Genomic DNA, 20,038 nt, shown 5'->3' on the forward strand with positions numbered 1-20,038 from the left:
ATTCACCTTCATGCTCCGACTGTAGAAGCATCAATAAATACAAAATAAATACACCACTCAGAACATCAGAAGATCTTAAAAAAGTTCAATATTTTTTGTCAACATTTCAGAAAGTGAAACTCTGCTTCAGAATATTTTAATATTACAAAAGATCAATGAAAAGATATTTAAACACAAATGTTCACTCTTAGCTCTCAGCCTGCAGCTCCTCAGGTGTCTCACCTTCCTCATAGATTCACTATGTGGCTCATTGAACCAGCCTCTGGTACCTGAACCACCGCTGGGCTGAATCCAGTAGACAAAGTAATTAATGAGGTAAAAACAGTGATGTGATAAAAAGGGTGGAGATAATGCATAGAAGTCCATTTCTTTGTTTTTGATTGATTGATCTTTTGTTTTACATGTCAATGCTCGTAGTTTCCTGCTGAACAAGCTTTTCTGCTGGATGATGGTGTTGTAAAGTGGATGCCCTTTATTGTCCATGATGGTGAGCAGTTTGCTCAGAGATATTTTTTCTGCTACTGAAGTGATGCTCTCCAGTTCAGCTCCCACAACAGAGCCAGCTTTCCTTACCAGCCTGTCCAATTGCCCGGCATCTACTCTTAGTGCTTCCTCCCCAACACACCACTGCAGAGAGTAGGACGCTGGCAACCACAGACTGGTAGAATATCCCCAGGAGTTTGCTGCAGACATTGAAGGACTGCAGCCTCTGCAGGAGGTTTAGCCGGCTCTGTCCTTTCTTGTAGACCCCTAGGTACTTATAAGTGCTTACCACCCCCACATTGACTCCCTCAATGGAGACTGGTAACAGAGCGGGCTTAGACCTACGGAAGTCTACCACCATCTCATTGGTCTTGGTAGTGTTAAGTTGCAGGTGGTTGAGTTTGCACCATTGCATAAAGTCCTTTCACCAGGCCAGGGCCGGTTATTCCTACAGGCCACCAAGGCGGCTGCCTAGGGCGCCAAATTGGCAGGGGGCGCCCCCTTGTGGCGCCCTTAAGCATACATCTTTGTTTTAACAACATTGATTAACGAAACATTTTTTAAAAAGCATGGGCAATAAAACCCTCATTGAATTAAATGAACATGCACCAACCCATATTTCGAATGAAAATGTAATATTATATTATATAAAATATGATACGTGCATGGGTGTCGTCACTTGTCATGACGATGCAGTTGCAAGTCACAAAACACTAGAACTAGATCACCATTATATTGCCTGTATGTAGTTCATGTATCAAATATAAATGTACATTTAAATTTCATTTTTATTTTTATTTTTATTGCATTTGTATGTCTACATTTTTCTACGCAAAATCTCAATATCGCCTAGGGCAGCCAATGGGCTAGAACCGGCCCTGCACCAGGCTCCTGTCCTCCCCCTCCTGCCCATCTCTGATGCAGCCCACAATTGCAGTATCGTCCAAGAACTTGTGCATGTGGCAGGACTCTGTGTTGTAGCTGAAGTCAGAGGTGTACAGGGTGAACAGGACAGGAGAGAGCACGGCTCCCTGTGGTGCTCCGGTGCTGCATACCACAGAGAGGCAGTGCTTCAGTCTCCTGTCCTGTTAAATCAGACTGTCCTCCTCCGGCCGGCAGGCGGCGCTGTGACCAACCCGCAGCTACAACAACACTGGCCGCCATTTCCGTGAGTCGGCTGCTCGGTCTGCTCTGTTCTCATCATCGACATTATTATTGTTGTTGTTATTATTGTTATTATCACCTTTTGTTCCCATCAAACTACAAACTGATCGCGTGTTTCGTTACCTGAGCGCGAGGCGGGAACACGTCATCGCGGCTGTCATGGCTACCGACCGTCGCGAGGACAAAGGTTTGTTAGCTATTAGCATGTTAGCATTGGCATGTTGCTATCTTTGTTCAGCTGCGGATCAATAATCAATCAGTTCATAATCAATCAGTTAATACTTAAGCAGTTAATGTTGGTGTTAGTTAGTGAGTTAACATGTTAGTAACGAACGTTAAATATCCTCACAGCAGCTTTCATTCATTATTAGCAACATCCGCTAAAAACTACTGATTAAAACCTTAAAATCTACTGATTATGACCTTTAAATCTACTGATTATAACCTTTAAATCTACTGATTATAACCTTTAAATCTACTGATTATAACCTTTAAATCTACTGATTATAAACTTTAAAATCTACTGAATATAACGTTAAAATCTACTGATTTTAACCTTAAAAAACTACTGATTATGACCGTAAAAACTACTAATTATAAACTACTGATTATAACTCTAAAAACTACTGACGATAACCTTAAAATCTACTGATTGTAACCTTAAAATCTACTGATTATAACCTTAAAAACTACTGACGATAACCTTAAAAGCTACTGTTTATAACCTTAAAAACTAAGGATTATAACCTTAAAATCTACTGATTTTAAACTTTAAAAACTACTGATTATAACCTTAAAATCTACTGATTATAACCTGATTAAACCTCTACTGACGCTAGACTCCACTCAGATATCTACTGATTTTGACCTCAGACTGGAAGCTGGATGTATCAATAATAAACTTGTTGTTTCAGATGGAGAACTGAATGTTCTGGAAGATATTCTGACTGAAGCTCCGGATCAGGACGATGAGCTGTACAACCCCGAGACAGAACGAGCCGTCAGCGACAAGAAAGGTAAGACAGACTCTTGAGACGTGTCTCACTGTGTCTCGTTGTGTCTCACTGTGTCTCGATGTGTCTCGTTGTGTCTCACTGTGTCTTATCGTGTGTCTTTGGTCCGTCAGGGACAAAGAGGAAGAGTGAACGCTCTGACAGCCAGGATTTGAAGAGGCTCCGCCCCTCCACGGGCCACGCCCCCTCTCGGTCCTCCTCCACCAATAAAAGAACCCCTGGTCCTCCTCTCTCCTCCTCCAAGAAGGTGGCGTCCAGCCCACGGACTCGCCATGCCGCCGCCAGCTACCGCCACGAATACTATGAGGAGCGAAAGGGGCGGCGAGGGGCCCGAGAGGCGCCACGGAGCCGCGGAGGAGATGACGTCCGCCGCCGGGACGCTCCCAGAGGACTGGAGGTCCTGAGCCAGGTAAGACCTTCTCTATGTGTTAACAGGACCTGCTCGGTGTGTCTGTGACGGGAAAGTTCAGAAAAGTTTCTGGAAAACATGTTTGATATGAAAAACAAAATTATGCGCCTTTACAAAAGTTTTATTGAATTTTGTTGTTTCCATCAACACCAACAAACACCTGGATCACATGATCGGTAAAGTTCCGCCAACTGAGAAAGAAAACTAGCAGGGTTTCCTCCAGGATTTTTTTAAACCGTGGGGGAGGTCTGCCTGAGTGGAAGAGGGGCGGTGACGACGAAAACATGAATTTTGAAATGTGAAATTATGACTATTTGAAACTGAATGTTTTTCTAAATACATTATTTACTTTAGGGTTTTTGGTACATGAATTGAAAATAAAAATTGAAAATAGGATCTTGCAGTATCACTAGGCCAAAACAAGGCCTATTTTTTCAAAATAAGGGTATTTGCAGTGTAGCGTCACATTTCATGAAAAACACCATGTTTTGTGCCAAAATCACATTTCATACAATAATTTACATTAATATAAACATAAAACAACATAAAAACAAGGTACCAAAAAAAAACATTATTCTGAAGGTGTGGCGGCTTTTATTTTGCTTTTGCGTCTAGGATATTTTAATATTTCTTTTCCACATTTCAATTCCAATGTTTAATATTCTCCAGTCTGTGGAACAGGATGAACTTATTATGGTCTAATATGGTTATAAAACTAAAACAACATCAATACAACGATACTATTGTTTATCCTGAGTTTCTGGGAAAATATAGCGTCCTAAAGAATGTGTTATGATTACAGTCCTGTTCTCGTCTCTCTGCAGAAGCTGCGGCGGGCAAGCCCCTCCCCCCACGAAGAGGACAACCAATCAGAGGGCGAGGCAGCAGAGTACGGGTCAGAGGCAGGGTCAGGAAGCTCCTCTCCCGCTGTGTCCCACGAGGAGGAGGAGGATCACGAGGAGGAGGAAGAGGAGGAGGAAGAGGAGGGCATGGATGAAGAGGAGGAAGAAGAGGAGGAGGAGGAGGAAGGAGAGAAGGATGAGGAGGACGAGGAGGAGGAGGAGGAGTACGAGCGCCGCGGCGGCGAAGGAAACGACTATGACACTCGCAGCGAGGCCGGGGACTCGCGATCCGCCTCCTCCGTCAGCTTCTCTGACGACGGCGAGTCGGTGCACTCGGGCTCCGCCTCCGAGGCCTCAGGTAACCATAACGACCACCATAACGGCCAACGTCATCAATTTGACCGCCGTCATGTTAATTCTGTGCTTTTACTTTGAAAGGGTCGGAGAAGAAGCAGGAGAAGCTGTCGTCGTCAGTCCGTGCGGTCCGCAAAGGCCTGGAGAGTAAGATGAGATCACTGATGTTTAGTTTGTGTTAAAGTAACAAAGGTAATCAGATTACTCCTGTCCTAACCTGAACACCTACACCTGTCGCCTCAGATCCCACCAGCAAGCTGCGCTACATCCTGCGAGACGCTCGGTTCTTCCTCATCAAGAGCAACAACCACGAGAATGTGTCTCTGGCCAAGGCCAAGGTACGCCAGCCTTCATGTTCATGGTGTTATGTAACTCTCTGCTACTGTTTTTTCTCTCAACATTCTGTGAGCCGACCTGTAGAAACATCTGTGGTTGTGAAACAGAAATCCTTGGGAAGATTTATGCTGACAGGAACATTTCTTAACTTTCCCAGAAACAAAGGACCATTAAGTAAGAGTGATTATTGCCTGTAAAAACATGAAACAATGTGCCTAATAACCACCTAATAAGTGACCAATCAGAGTAAAGCCAACAGCCGTCTGTAAACTATAAATTGTTGTGGTCCAGTATGCAAATTGATATATTCAACATAGTTGAAGTACTTTCAGAAGCTAAAATTAACTATTGGTATTTTTTAACCGTCTCCGACACCCACATCGGTGTCGTCTGTGGATCGTCTTGTCGGTAACAACCTGTTTGTGTTCAGGGCGTGTGGTCAACGCTGCCCGTCAACGAGAAGAAGCTGAACACGGCGTTCCGCTCGGCGCGGAGCGTGGTCCTCGTCTTCTCCGTGAGGGAGAGCGGAAAGTTCCAAGGTCAGGAACCCTCTCCAGCTTTCATTCCGTCACTCTACTTCTGCTTCAGCCTTCTGAAAGTTTCCTTTGTCTTGTCTTCAGGTTTTGCTCGCTTGGCGTCCGAGTCTCATCACGGTGGCTCTCCGATCCACTGGGTGCTTCCTGCCGGCATGAACGCCAAGATGCTGGGCGGGGTCTTCAAGATCGACTGGCTCTGCAGGTAAACACCCTGAGCCTGCCCTGAGACACACACACCAACATTCTCAATGAGAGGTTAAAAATCAAAAAGGTCACCTTGTGGTCGAACACATATTGGTTACATAGAATCAGAGTAGATAAACCATTCCATATCACACAGTAGGTTTACAGTATTATTTTAAAGTAAGACCTAGAATGACAGGGCTCCATCTTATGAACAGTGGTACTTTCAACTGTAAAATAGCCATAGTCATATTTTCCATTGTATGGACCTGTTTGATTGTTCCACTGAGCTTTTTTAAGGGTACTAGACTGCATCCAGTTATTAGTGATCATTTTTCTTGCAATCATTAACAGAATATGTAGCATGTAGCATTGGTCCTTAGAAATCAATTGTTCAGGCATTTTCTCCAATAAGAAAATGAAGGGGTCCAGAGGGGTATCCATCCTGAAAATGTTGTCCAGTTCCTCTTTAATGTCATTCCAACATGTCTGTATCACAGAGCAGTCCCAGAATATGTGGGTATAGACCCCCCCCATGCCACAGTTTCTCGAGCAAATGTTGGGGGCATTGTTTTTAAACCTTGATACCTTAAGAGTGCTAAACATATATCTTCCCATGTGTCATTATCTGATGTTGTATTGAGTTCACCCGCCCACCTCTTAACGGCCCAATCTAATGTGAGAGATTTAAACTCTGTTAAAGACTGACTGGCTAAATAACTCGTGGTGGGGGTTTTTTCAGGCGGGAGCTTCCCTTCACCAAGACGGCTCATCTGTCCAACCCGTGGAACGAACACAAGCCGGTCAAGATCGGACGTGACGGACAGGTGAGCACTACTTTCTCCTGCTTCGGTTCTTTTTGTTTCTGGAAACTTTAATCTTGTGAAATGTGTTTCAGGAGATTCAGCCGGACATCGGCGCTCAGCTCTGCGCTCTGTTCCCATTGGATGAGAGTGTGGACGTCCACCAGGTGGCTCGCCGCGTTCGCCATAAGCGTCGGACGCCGTCGGAGCCGCGGCCTCGGGGCCGACCACCGCAGCGTGAACCGGGAAGGTTAGCCAATCACCAAGCTCCTCCTCCTGCTTCCTGTACTTCTTCTTCTCCTGCTGTGACCATGGCGCCACCTGCTGCCGGACGACGGAGACGGCCGTCGCCGTTAGCCGGCGGCTAGCCATCCCGTGGCTCGCGCCGCCGGTTCGCTGGTCGTTGTTGTTGTTTTTCCACCGGAGCGACGCCTCGCTTCGCGTCTTCGGTCGGCCTCTTAAAAAGTCAGGCAGGAAGTTAAAACCCTCGTGGGGGGGAAACTCGCTTAACAGTTTACATCAAAGATTGATTCTTAATTTAATTAAAATTAATACAGATTAATTCCTAACTTAATTCAAATTGAATCAGTTTAGTTCTTCATGGTTTTAGCTTCAGGTCGAGTTTTGTTTTGTTGTTGCTTAATTTCTCTGTGAGATCTTTTTCTTTGCAGGAGTTTCGTACTTCGGAAGTTAAAAAAATCAAAATGTTTGGCTTTTAGCTGGACTGTGGCTGACCCTTTCAGAATAAAAGCATAAAGGACGAGCGTCACTGGCTGGACTGACGGAGGAGGGGGGGCGAGGGGGGCGAGAGGGGTTAAACTAAAGCAGAGAAAGTGGGGGACTGATGCCAGCGGACTGTTTCTGGTTTTTAACGAGGTGATGATGTGTGGTCTCGCAGGGGGCGTGGCCTCTGGACTGTATCCAATCAGAGAGTTGGAAGTGTCTTTGGGGGCGGGGCTTCCTCACCTGTTAAAATAAGGTAAAGTTACAAAGATGGACTCAATTAAACCCCTCTTGGACTGAGTTGTGACCCGTCAATGAAAGGACAGTTACCCCCTCCCCCTCCTCCCCCAGCACACACACACACTGAATCAGGACTGAGCGTGTTTGTGTGTGTGTGTCGCTCTCTTATGGACTGAAATAAGTGTGTGTGAGGAAATAAAAGTAGAAGTAAGAGAAGGAGAACGACGGAGCGACAGAAGGTCGTTTCTGTTTCAGGACTGCTGGTCTGGAGGGGGCGGGGCTGGTCTGAGAGGGGGCGGGGCTTTGTTTATTGATTGACAGGACTGCACCATCATCATCATCATCATCACCCCCTCCACCCTTTCAAAATAAGAGGGTTTATAAAAAAGCCTTTAACATGGACTGATGAGGAGAAAAACTGGTTTATTAATGAAAAGTGTTGTTGACACAAACAGCCCCTCCCACATACACAACAAGCGGTATGTTGTCCTCAGAGGCTTCTTCTTCTTCGTTTGTTTTTTTACTGTGGTGTGTGTGTGTGAACAGAAAGCTGTCAAATGCTGTTTTGGTTTTATAGCAGAAAGGAGTTAATGGATACACAAAGTCTTCAATATATCCAATTCAGTACATATACACCAAGATAGACGGCAGGACTAGCTGATATCAGGACCAGCAAATATCAGGACTAGCAAATATCAGGACCAGCAAATATCAGGACTAGCAGATCAGATATCAGGACCAGCAAATATCAGGACTAGCAGATCAGATATCAGGACCAGCAAATATCAGGACTAGCAGATATCAGGACCAGCAAATATCAGGACTAGCAGATATCAGGACCAGCAAATATCAGGAATAGCAGATATCAGGACCAGCAAATATCAGCACTAGCAGATATCGGGACCAGCAAATATCAGGACCAGCAAATATCAGGACTAGCAGATATCAGGACCAGCTGATAGCAAGGTCAGCAGGGTGCAGGACCAGCAGAGAGACGACCAGCAGATATCAGGGTCAGCAGGGTGCAGGACCAGTAGGCAGTACTCTCACGTTCCTGCAGGGCATCGGTGTTTTGTGGATGTTTGGACCTGATGTTTATCTGAAACAGGAAGTGCTGGCTGAACACCTGTATCTCACCTGGATGAACCTTCAGCAGATTTCACGCCAGATAGTTTGTCACATTGAGAATATGTTTGGTGAAGATCTGTGAGTTTCTTCTCCTTCTGTTTGAAAAGTGACCTGAGTGTGTATTAATGTGTGTGTGTGAGTGTGTATTGGGTGCGAGTGTGTGTCTTACTTGTGGACTTGTCTACGTAGGCGTCGTCCTGAAGAGTACGACCTTCACGGCAGGAAGCGGCCGCGAGCGGACGGTCCGCCCGACTTCAACCAGCGAGCAGGTCGTTAATCTGGCAAATTCAGCCTACAATTTATTTTTTATATTTTTATATTTATTTAAACAGTTTTTATAAAAAGTGAGCTGCATTCTTTTATGAAATGTAAAAATTTAATTTAACATAAATTTACACATTAATTAAACATAAATTTGACATTTAATACTTTGAAAGTTTGTTTTGCAGTTTAATGGCGTTGTGTTGCTTCCTTTGATCTTTGTTTATAAAATGTTTTTCATTTTAATTGTTTGTAACTGACGCACACAGAAACTCTTTAAACAGAAGTTAATAGTTGTTCGTTTGTTTCCAGGCTTCATCCAGGACCTCCGTAACCAGCCGGTGGACAGGTGAGATACTCCTCACACATTCACCTCACCAGCCAATCAGAGACAGGAAACGCCTCAGAAATTACCTGAGACATGTCACAGGAAGTGGGCGAAGCCACAGCAACTTTCATCAATAAAAATAACTGCGGAAGGAAATTTTGTTGAATTAAAAATGTGAAACATTTAAAAACTTTAACAACTGTCTCTTTGTAGTGCTGAATACAGCAAGTCTACATAAGTTACTTTTACATTTTCTTTAAGCTTTTAAACTTTGTTTTGTTTTCAGACGATTCTCCAACGTGAGACGAGACGTTTTCCTCAACGGGGTGAGTTTACCTGGTAGCCTCATTCTTCCTGTTAGCATGTTAGCTTAGCCTCATTCTTCCTGTTAGCATGTTGTAGTGGTTATGTGTAGTTCAGGTGTAGGTCAGGAGTAGTTTAAGGTTTGTTCAGGTGTAGCTCAGGTTTGTTCAGGTGTAGCTCAGGTGTGTTCATGTGTAGCTCAGGTGTAGCTCAGATGTGTTCGGGTGTACTTGAGGTGTAGCTCACGTGTAGTTCAGGTGTAGCTCAGGTGTAGTTCAGGTGTAGTTTGAGTGTAGTTCAGGTGTAGTTTGAGTGTAGTTCAGGTGTAGTTTGAGTGTAGTTCAGCTGTAGTTTGAGTGTAGCTCAGGTGTAGTTCAGGTGTAGCTCAGCCGTAGTTCGAGTGTAGCTCAGGTGTAGTTCAGGTGTGTTGAGGTGTAGTTCAGGTGTAGCTGACCTGTGTGTTTGTGTTTCAGTCCTATAACGACTACATGAGGGACTATCACCACAGCGTGGGGCCTCCTGCTCCCTGGCAGACTTTGGTGAGACTCATGTTGATTTTTTTATTGGTCGATCAGGTGATTGACAGTAATCATCTGATGATGTCATGTTTGTGTCATCAGGCGGCGTACCCCGGCGTGGAGCAGCAGCCCCCCCACCACCCCCCCTACTACCACCACAGCCACCCCCCGCCCCCCCCCTCACCAAGCCTACCACCACCACCACCACCCCCCCCTGCCGCCACATGAGGCTCCGCCCCCTCGCTTCAGAGACAAGCAGCGTGCACCGCAACACCGCGCCTTCACGTCTAGCCCGGTGGGTTCACTGAGTTTTTACTGTGTTTTCTACTGTTTCCACTGAGTTTCTATTGTGTTTACGCTGTGTTTGTATTGAGTTTCTGTTTTTTCTACCGTGTTTCCACTGATTTTCTATTGTGTTTCTACAGTGTTTCCACTGTTTCCACTGTGTTTCTTTTCTTTCCACTGTGTTTCTACTGTGTTTGTATTGTTTGTATTGAGTTTCTATTTTTTCTATCGTGTTTCTACTGTGTTTCTATTGTTTCCACTGATTTTCTATTGTGTTTCCACTGTGCTTCTACTGTGTTTCCACTGTGTTTCTATTCTTTCCACTGTGTTTCTACTGTGTTTGTATTGAGTTTCTATTTTTTCTACCATGTTTCTACTGTTTCTATTGTTTCCACTGATTTTCTATTGTTTCCACTGTGTTTCTATTCTTTCCACTGTGTATCTATTGTGTTTCTACTGTATTTATACTATTTTTCTATCGTATTTCCACTGTTTCTACTATTTTTCTACTGTGTTTCCACTGTGTTTCCACTGTGTTTCCACTGTGTTTCTACTGTGTTTCTACTGTTTCCACTGTGTATCTATTGTGTCTACTGTGTTTCTGTGTTTCTACTATTTTTCTATTGTGTTTCTACTGTATTTCTAATGTTGTCACAAATAACATAATTGAAGTTTGAGTAACAGTTTTTTTTCCCATCATGCAGCACGACTACGACATGCGTGTGGACGACTTCCTGCGGCGAACGCAGGCGGTAGTGAGCAGCCGGCGTGAGCGCGAGCGACAGCGAGAACGAGAGCGTGGCGGACCCCGCCGCGAGAGGGAGCGAGATCGAGCAAGGGACAGAGACAGAGAGAGGGAGAGGGACAAGGAGAGGGGGCGGTACCGCAGGTGAACCGATGATGTCACATCCTGTCAGCATGCAGGGGCTTTTTATTCTGACAGTCAGCTGTGTTTCCTTTTGTTTTTTGTTTTTGTTGTTTGTTTTTTTAATTATGAATAAAAAACAAGACAAGCTTCGTGATGACATCACTTTTTATGTAAATAAAACCTAAAAAATAAAAGCCTGGTGAGTTCTGTCAAGCCTTTTATTTTGATGGTCCTGTGAAAAGGGAAGTGACATCATAGCACAGTGACACATCTCCTTCACTTTGTTTCCAAGAAACCTCTGAGGATCAATCATTGCTTCTTTTATTTTGAAAATGTTGACATTTTTCTGTAAAATCCTTCAAAATAAATGAGAAAATATTTCAAACCTGTGAAGAAGAAAGGTTGTTTGAGACGAGCGAGGTTATCAGGAAAAAAAGTGCTTTTACTGTCTGTCTCACTTTTACAATTTAACGTAATTACACAGCCATATAATGCCATATAACCCATGTAACCAGTATAACACCATATAAAGCCATATAACCCATAAAATGCCATATAACCAATATAACGCCATATACCCATATAACACCAAATCTACATTTTTCTGGTCAAGGAATCCATTAAAGCTCTTGAGAACATAACAAGGTGATTATTTGATCTAATTGATATGTTCATTTTGGCCATGTATTTACATCACTTCCAACTCAGTTCGTAAGCGGTCTGACATATATTAATCTATAGGTCATATATGGTACATATATTCTGTAAAATGACTAACATGCAAAAAATGTATTGAGCTTTACCACTTTTACTCATATTATTAATTACATTTACAACTACAAAGATTGTTGCAGTTCCAGTGAGCCTTTGCATGAGCACATTGCACCACAGGCACTTGGTTGTAAAGGTGCAGGCGGTTGTGGTGCAAGGTGCTCATGCAAGAAGGCTCACTGGAACTGAAACACAGATCTTTGTAGTTGTAAATGTAATAAATACTACAAGTGAATATAATAACGTTATTAAGCTGTATTAGTTAAGATAATAAAGTTCAATTAAATGTATGCATGTTATTCATTTTTCAGAATACACGACCCGTATATGACCTATATTAATGTTAAAGTTAATACAACACAAGCAAGGATGAAGTCAAGAAACATAGTGAGATTAAGTGCCATGAGTTAAATTTTAGTCCATTAGGACGCAAGTACTTTTAGGTCGGTCAGTGAGATACTTGTCGTAGTCGTCAGTGTAGATCAAGAGTGAAGGTGTTCAGTAAAGAGTTGGTCTTCAGTCTCTTCTTAAAGATTGAGAAGGACTCAGCAGATCAGATGGAGTTTGGAAGTTTGTTCCACCACCGGGGAACTAAAGAGGAGAAGAGTGGTTTGAGAGGCAGAGGCCTTCAGCAGCGGAGGAGCCAGACGTCTTTCACTGGAGGAGCATAGAGGGTGGGAGGGTTTGTGGACCTGTGCCTGTTGCTATTATGTAGGCAAGAGACAAGGCTTTGAATTTGATGCGGGCTGTGACTGGGAGACAGTGCAGAGAGATGAGGAGCGGAGGGACATGTGCACACTATTGATTATATATTAACTGATTATTATTGATTATGTATTAACTTATTATGACTGAGTATATATGAATGGCTAATTATTGATTATATATCGACGGATTATTATTGATTATATATTAACTGATTATTATTGATTTTATAGCAACTGATTATTATTATGTATTAACTTATTATCATTGATTATATATCAACTGATTATTATTGATTTTGTATTAACTTATTATTATTGAGTATATATGAATGTATTATTATTGATTATATATTAACTGTACACATGTATAAACCGTGGATGGAGCTTTTTTTTTCTCTCTCTGAACAAACAACAACCTTTCAATGTTTTTATTTATTTTGCAGACCCTCGGCGGACCCCGGCCTACCAGATGAAGTTTCACTTCTGTATAAAAGTAAGAGTCATTCCACACACAAAAAATAATTTATTCAACAGTAACAAAACATCTCGATTCTTAATTTTCTGTTTTTCTAATAGAAAAAGATTTCTGTAATTAAAAGTGATACATTGTTTTAATAATAAAAATGATGAATTTCATCACATTGTTTGTGATCTAATGCAAATAAAACAAACAAACAAACAAACAAACAAGAAAGAGACAGAAAATACCTTTCTTTATTAGCTCACGTGTTATTAAAACATTTTTTAATAATATCCAGCAATGAAAAGGTTCAGTACTGTTTAGGGCTCTTATCGTGAAAATCCCGCAGGGAAGTGGTTCGTGTCGGAGCGTCTTTCGTCACACCGGAAGTCCACGTCAGTCCTCAGAAAGGGAGACGAAGTTAACCCGGACCTGCGCGACCCGACCTGGACCCACCTGAACCCGACCCAGTCCGATCCTGACCCGCTCCGACCCGACACGTCTCTTCCGGACTCATGGAGGAGGCCACGCGCAGGGCCGCGTCACAGATTCCGCTGCTGAAGACGCACGCGGGGCCGAGGGAGCGCGCCCTGTGGCCGGCGCGCCTGAAGGAGGAGTACCAGGCCCTGATCCGGTTCGTGGAGCAGAACAAGGCGGCGGACAACGACTGGTTCCGCCTGGAGTCCAACCCGGACGGGACGCGCTGGACCGGAACCTGCTGGTTTATCCACGAGCTGCTGCGCTACGAGTTCCGACTTGAGTTCGAGATCCCGGTCACCTACCCGGACACCGCGCCCGAGGTGGCGATCCCGGACCTGGACGGCAAGACCGCAAAGATGTACCGGGGCGGCCGGATCTGCCTCACCGAACACTTCGCGCCGCTCTGGGCTCGCAACGCGCCGCGCTTCGGGCTGGCGCACCTGATGGCGCTGGGACTGGGACCCTGGTTGGCCGTGGAGGTCCCCGACCTCATCAGCAAGGGGCTGGTGGTCCATCAGGAGGGGCAGCGCGAGGCGGCAGCGGCGGAGTGACCGGAGGACCCGGGGGGGACCGGAGAGAGACTGTGGGACTAGAGGGACCTCTGAGTGAGACATGAAACCAGGACCTGGTCTGGTGTTGACTCCTGTAGATCTTCAGTAAAGATTCGGTCTGTGACTGACTGATGATTTATTTTGATAATTTAAATGTTGGATCATAAAGTGAATAAAGATGATCAGTCTGGAGGTGAAATGTTTATTTGTTTTCAACGACATAAACATCAAACTGCTCAGTGCCGCCATGTTTGTTTACACCTGCAGCTCCTCCGGTAACACGTGATAATGCTCTTTAACCCTTTAGCCGTCGGTGGTGTGGTGGTCCAAGGGTCGGAGGTTCGACTCCGGCCTGAGGCTCTTCTATGTGGAATTTCCATGTTTTTCCCGTGTCATTGTGTGTTCTCTCTAGTTCTCCAGCTTCCTCCCACAGTCCAGAAACATCCAGCTAGGATTAATTGGGGACTCTTAATTGCCCGTAGGCGTGAATGAGAGCGTGTTTCTATGTGTCAGCCTTGTGATAGTCTGAGACCTGTCCAGGTGAACCCGCCTCTCAGCTCCAGACCCCCGAGACCTGAGGAGGAGAGGTTCTAATAGCTGAATGAATATTAAACTGACAGATAATAAAACGAGTCTCTGTATCTGACTGGAAATATTTAATAAATATGTTCTAACTCAAACTCAGTTTGGTTAAAACGATTGCAGATTTTTACACATTAAGAAAAAAAACTTTTTTTTCATGTTTTCTTTATTTGTAGTTTCAGTGTTTCATTCTCAGTAAACTTGGATAAGTTCCGCCCACTCCGATGGAGGCCACACCCCATTTTCCTGCACGTTGCTAGGGGACGACTTCCAGTCCCAGCTCCTCACTGGGACATTCCAGCCGGCGCCGTAATTCGCCATCACGTAGTCCAGAGTCTCACACGGGACCCGGACCTTCAACTCCAGGAGTTCTGCCCAGCACAGCGAGAACCTGGGGAACACGTACCTAAGGAGCACAGAACAGCTTTAATCTGGATCTGGGTCAGGGTTAGGGGTCTGGGGTCAGGATTAGGGGTCAGGGTAAGGGTTAAGATCAGGGTCAGAGGTCAGGATAAGGACTAGGGGTCAGGATCAGAGGTCAGGACCTGATAACAGAGAAAAGCGAGTGTGTACTTGAACTTCCTGCCGCTCTTGGCCTGTGTCCCTCCGTTCCACAGTTCGTCTCCGTCCTCGTAGAAGAAGAAGATGTCCAGTTTGACGTCGTCTCTCAGGAAGGAGAGCTCCAGGCTGTCCTCCACCTGCCCTTCAAAATAAAGCACATGCCTTCAAAATAAAACAGAGAACATTCATAAAACACTTCTAATACAAAACTAAAAGTAGTAAAATAATAAATAAAGCTATAAAAGGTCAGAGTTTCACCTTTCCAAACTTGTGTTTGAGTGACAGCCCGGCGTCCCTGAATGCCACCACCATGTCCGGCCTGAAGTCTGTCGCCAGCACGCCAATGTCCACGTCACGACTGTATGAGATGACGCCGCACTGCCGGAACCAGCCTGCAGGGGGCACCGCACCAGACAGAGACACGAGCGATAAAACACTTAATTTTATTTTCAAAGGAGCTCCGGATCACAACAGAATTAATTTAAGGTTACCTTAAATAGAACAGCTCTATATATTGTCCTTTTATTAAACAAACTTAATAGCCTTATGTTATTTATCTGATTAACATGATGGCATGTCATTTCTGTCTACATGGTTGGTGTGTACAGTTCTCGTCTGCTCTGTGTCTCTCTCACTCACACACACACACACACACACACACACACACACACACACACACACACACACTAAAGAAGCTAAAGACATTGGACAAGGGTAGAAATAATTATTTAACCTGTTAATCTCCAACCCTACCTCCAGATCCTCAGCAGCCTGAGGAAGTATAATTTTACTGTTTTAACATTAGCTTAATTAATATTTCTTTAATCACAAAGAGCTGAACTGTGAATAACGTGCACAAGCACATGCAGCTTTCAGAATAGGAGCACAGTGTGTTAACAGAATCCACCACATCATTTACGAGAAGACTATCAAAATAAGATGCCTTAAATAAAACATAGGAGAACCCTTATTCTCTTTGCATTAATTATTAAAATCTACAATTATAAGATCAGTGTATATGATGGAATAGTGGCATTAGAATGTGTAAGAGGCCAACAAATTTGGGCTTTTTTTTACTGAAAAAAACAATTATCCGGGGGGCATGCCCCCAGAGCCCCCAAGCCAGTTGTTATTCCACATTACTACTACTTATTATCACTACTCCATGTAAGAGTGGAAAGCTGTCAACAGAGACTGAAAATGTCACAGTAGGATAACAATAAAGACTGACGAAGAAGACTGTGATAAATGTTTTGTGTGGTGTTCGCTCACATTTAGCTCTCATAGTGCACAAGATTGATGCATTTAAGTTGAAATGTACATTTTTTTGGTCCTGGGGGGGGGGGGGGGGGGGGGGGGGGGGGGGGGGATGGATGGATGGATGGATGGATGGATGGATGGATGGATGGATGGATCAACGTCAGCGTGCTAGCGTACCCAGGCAGGTGCCGCTGCTTAGCCAGAAGGGGACGTGAAGCGCAGCGAGCGTTCGGGCAGTGGCGTGCAGCAGAGACTTGACCTTCATCCTGAAGGCCAAGGCGTCTGGAGACGAGTCGTCAGGGTAGAGCTGCACACAGGAAGACAGTCACTATGTTTGATTATCTTCCTTTAAAAGCACAATAAAAGCCCCGTGTTCGGTCTGACCTGCAGGAAGTTGCGGGCGTCACGGTGACGGCACTCCAAGAAGCGAGCGTGATGCCGCTCAGACAGGAAACGGGAAATGTTCCTCGGGATTCGAACATCGAGGCCGTCGAGGACGGTCAGGACCAGCTCCAGTCTACACACAAACACACAGAATCATAAAATACACACACACACACACACACACACACACACACACACACATTAAATATAACTATTATAAGCAATAAATATGCAGATAGCCATTTCCTGAGGTTGATTATGTCATCACCTGTCGTAGGCGCCAGCGTGGCGCCCGTAGTCGAGCCGTGTGAACGGGGCGAAGCGGCGGTCCATGGTGGCGCGGAGGCGCAGTGGGCCGTGCCACAGGTAGCCCCCGCTGCGCTCGTACAGGAACACCACCTGAAACACAACACATGTCAGCTCTGTTCCTATTGGTTCTCTGTCCTCACCTGGGCTAAGCTCCGCCCACCTGGATGATGTAACCGTGGAGGCGGAGCAGGAAGTGCAGGGGGATGTTTCCTCCTGATAGGGTGTCCAGACCGGCCAACCGGGGGTCTTCTCCTCGCAGCTCCAGCATCTCGAAGCCTCTCTGCTCAGCTGCCAATAGGAAGCCGGGCTGAGGAGAGACACGCCATTAGACCACGCCCCCAGAGCCCCGCCCAGATGGAGCCACGCCCAACAAAACCCCCGCCCCCCAGGCTGCTCACCTCATACTTCCATTGGTTAGCGTGCAGAGCGAAAGATGTGATTGGCCGGCCGGTGCACAGGAAGCTGCAGTGCGGCTCGCGCACCAGCCGGTCTCGCTGCCGCAGAGCATCATGGGAGAGCAGCGTGAGGGCAGCTGTGTCAGCGAGGAACAGCGGCAGCCGGAATCGCTGAGCAAGCGACAGAAACGTCTTCACGGTCTGCTGCAGAGACGCAGGGGGAGGGGCTGTTACCAAGGCAATAGCTGGCCTGACAGGAAGGAAAGGGACTCACCTTTTCAAACTAAAAGCTTTGTGGCTAAAGGTAGCGCCACTCACCCATTGGACGTCACTGGCGGTCAGGTGACCTGTCTGGCTCAGGATGTGTGGGCCGGGCTGCAGAAGCAAGGCATGATGGGAAATATGACATAATTTTCATTGTTTATTCATAATAATAATAATAATTATAATTATTGTTGTTGTTATTATTATAATGTTATTACAGACCAATTTCCTGTTTACCAACAAAGATGAGGTAATCTGTGGGCAGAGGCCACAGCTGCTGGTCCCAAAATATAATGATATGAATAATAATATAAAATATGAAATAATAATATAATATAAAATAACTAGAAAAATTTCCTCTGGGGAAATTCTGAAAGGGCCACAGGGGCTACTGCCAGTGTGTGTACACTATGATGAGATTCTTCAGAGATTTCAAACAATTAATACTAGTAATGTTATGATGCTATATTATATACAAGGAGCACACCTACAACAAGCATTCCTTTTCAAGTATTTATTTATATAGCAACCTATGCCCTTTCAACCTCAAAATGTGTGTGTGTGTGTGTGTGTGTGTGTGTGTGTGTGTGTGTGTGTGTGTGTGTGTGTGTGTGTGTGTGAAACGTGTATCTGGAGGAGTGTGCGCGCTTATGCACGCATGTGTGTGTGTGTGTGTGTGTGTGTGTAACTAAAATTACATAAAGTTACCTGTGTGTTTGTGTGTGTGTGTGTGTGTTTGTGTGAGTGTGACTAAAATCACATAAAGTTACCTGTGTGTCTGTGTATGTGAAGCATTTGTATCTGGAGAAGTGTGTGTTTGTGTGTGTGTGTGTGAAGCAAGTGTATCTGGAGGAGTGTGCATGCTTACGTGCGTGTGCGTGTGTGTGTGTAAAATCACATAAAGTTGTCTGTCTGTCTCTGGTTTTGGTTCTCTCTTTCTGTGAGATATGGATGAAAGGATGAAAGGCTTTGGGGCCGACCAATCACAGCAATCAACGGAATTAACTGTCGCTGCAGAATGTTTCGGAACAGTGACAGCAGCCAGAGGTGGACAGACAAACTAAAAGACTAAAAGACTAAAAGACAACAGGACAGGATAAAAACTAAAAGACTAAAAGACAACAGGACAGGATAAAAACTAAAAGACTAAAGACAACAGGACAGGACCCTAACCCTAAAAACTAAAATACAACGGGAAAGAAAATATAATATAAACAATGTGATGAACAACTAAATAGGTAAATAGATAGGATAGATATAAATAGATAGGAGAATAAATAAATAAATAAATAGTAAAATAATCAGTTAAAAGCTAGACCAAACAGGTGGGTCTTGAGCCTCCTTTTAAAAACATCAACAGTCTCTGCGTTCCTGATGCACTCTGGTACGCTGTTCCAAAGGCGTGGGCCATAATGGCTGAATGCTGCCTCCCCGTAGGTTTTAGTTTTAACTCTTGGAATAATTAAAAGGCCGGTGCCAGAGGACCTCAGGTAAATTGTTTTTTTTGTTGGTGATGTTGTTGTTCTTGGTGGTAGTGGTGTTGGTGTTGTTGTTGGTGGTGTTGTTGCTCTTGGTGGTGTTGGTGGTAGTGGTGTTGGTGTTGTTGTTGATGGTGTTGGTGTTGTTGTTGTTGGTGTTGTTGTTGTTGGCGGTGGTGGTGTTGTTGTTGGTGGTGTTGTTGGCGGTGGTGGTGTTGTTGTTGGTGGTGGTGTTGTTGGCGGTGGTGGTGTTGTTGTTGGTGGTGTTGTTGTTGGTGGTGGTGGTGTTGTTGTTGTTGGCGGTGGTGGTGGTGTTGTTGTTGTTGTTGGCGGTGGTGTTGTTGTTGTTGGTGGTGGTGTTGTTGTAGGCAGTGTAAGTGTTGTTGGTGTTGCTGTTGTTGGGGGTATTGGTAGTGTTGTTGTTGTTGTTGTATTTGGTGGTGTTGGTGTTAAAGTTGATGTTGCCATGACAGCATTTGGCTCACCTTGCTGAAGTATTTCCGGTAGTAATGCAGCTGGAACAGCAGGAACACGGAGCTGCTGACGACCAGCAGCGACAGGACGGCCGTCCGGTTCACACGAGGCATGCCTGTCCGACCCGGTCAGAACCCGGTCAGAACCCGGTCCGGTCGGCGGAGCTCCGGGTCCCGAACTACCGGCGGACAGACACCGACTCACTGAGAAACACCGCGCCGTCCGCCGCGGACAGGACCGGCGCCATCTTTAAAATCCCAGGCCACTTCCTGCCGCTGCGACCTTCACATTAAAAGAATCGGCCCTTCACAGTAAGAGCTTTTAAGGTACTTTCACGGCAGTTACTTCAGATGAAAGTGATACTACTGTACACTTTTACTGCAGATACTTTAGATTGAGCTGATAATACGTTACTGTTGTGCAGTAGTTGTACTCCGGACGGATACTTGTAACGGAGTATTTTTACTTCAGTACTTCTTCACAGAGGGACAGAAACAAGATGGCGGACCGCAGCAGCAGCAGTTTCTCCACAACAGACAGGCCGAGCAGCTAACGGCTAACAGGGAACAGAGACCCGCCAGGAGA

The 20,038-nt window shown here is 44.9% G+C and overlaps 3 protein-coding genes across 4 annotated transcripts; 2 read left to right on the top strand and 1 right to left on the bottom strand.

Annotated features, from left to right (window-relative positions):
- The first annotated feature begins 1,595 nt into the window (after positions 1–1,595).
- ythdc1 (YTH N6-methyladenosine RNA binding protein C1) lies at positions 1,596–11,131 on the top strand. Its single transcript, XM_059358489.1, is given in 17 exon segments — positions 1,596–1,834; positions 2,562–2,663; positions 2,774–3,069; positions 3,894–4,269; positions 4,350–4,412; positions 4,509–4,603; positions 5,032–5,140; positions 5,222–5,339; positions 6,063–6,147; positions 6,219–6,373; positions 8,404–8,483; positions 8,788–8,824; positions 9,090–9,129; positions 9,580–9,645; positions 9,727–9,800; positions 9,802–9,919; positions 10,614–11,131. Coding segments are annotated over 17 exon segments (2,031 nt in total). The 5' UTR covers positions 1,596–1,806; the 3' UTR covers positions 10,803–11,131.
- A 1,962-nt stretch (positions 11,132–13,093) lies between these two features.
- Positions 13,094–14,251, top strand: ufc1 (ubiquitin-fold modifier conjugating enzyme 1). The gene has a single exon (XM_059357561.1). It carries the CDS (start codon positions 13,231–13,233, stop codon positions 13,744–13,746), a length of 516 nt encoding a protein of 171 aa, XP_059213544.1. The 5' UTR covers positions 13,094–13,230; the 3' UTR covers positions 13,747–14,251.
- Positions 14,252–14,474: 223 nt separating this feature from the next.
- On the bottom strand, positions 14,475–20,007 carry fktn (fukutin). Of its 2 annotated transcripts, XM_059357559.1 has the most exons (11): positions 19,868–20,007; positions 19,465–19,735; positions 17,556–17,612; positions 17,241–17,441; positions 17,003–17,149; positions 16,802–16,932; positions 16,534–16,666; positions 16,327–16,456; positions 15,148–15,281; positions 14,902–15,026; positions 14,476–14,734 (listed from the first exon to the last, which is right to left on the bottom strand). In XM_059357559.1, the coding sequence occupies exons 2-11, from the start codon at positions 19,564–19,566 to the stop codon at positions 14,521–14,523; spliced, it is 1,374 nt and encodes a 457-aa protein (XP_059213542.1). In that variant the 5' UTR covers positions 19,567–19,735; positions 19,868–20,007; the 3' UTR covers positions 14,476–14,520. The 2 variants fall into 2 exon arrangements, with proteins under 2 accessions (XP_059213543.1, XP_059213542.1); XM_059357560.1 differs by lacking the exon at positions 19,868–20,007 and having other exon boundaries at positions 14,475–14,734; positions 17,241–17,438; positions 19,465–19,824.
- Between the last annotated feature and the right edge of the window lie 31 nt (positions 20,008–20,038).

The sequence above is a fragment of the Centropristis striata genome, chromosome 19 (assembly GCF_030273125.1).
Source record: "Centropristis striata isolate RG_2023a ecotype Rhode Island chromosome 19, C.striata_1.0, whole genome shotgun sequence".
Taxonomy (NCBI): Eukaryota; Metazoa; Chordata; class Actinopteri; order Perciformes; family Serranidae; genus Centropristis; species Centropristis striata.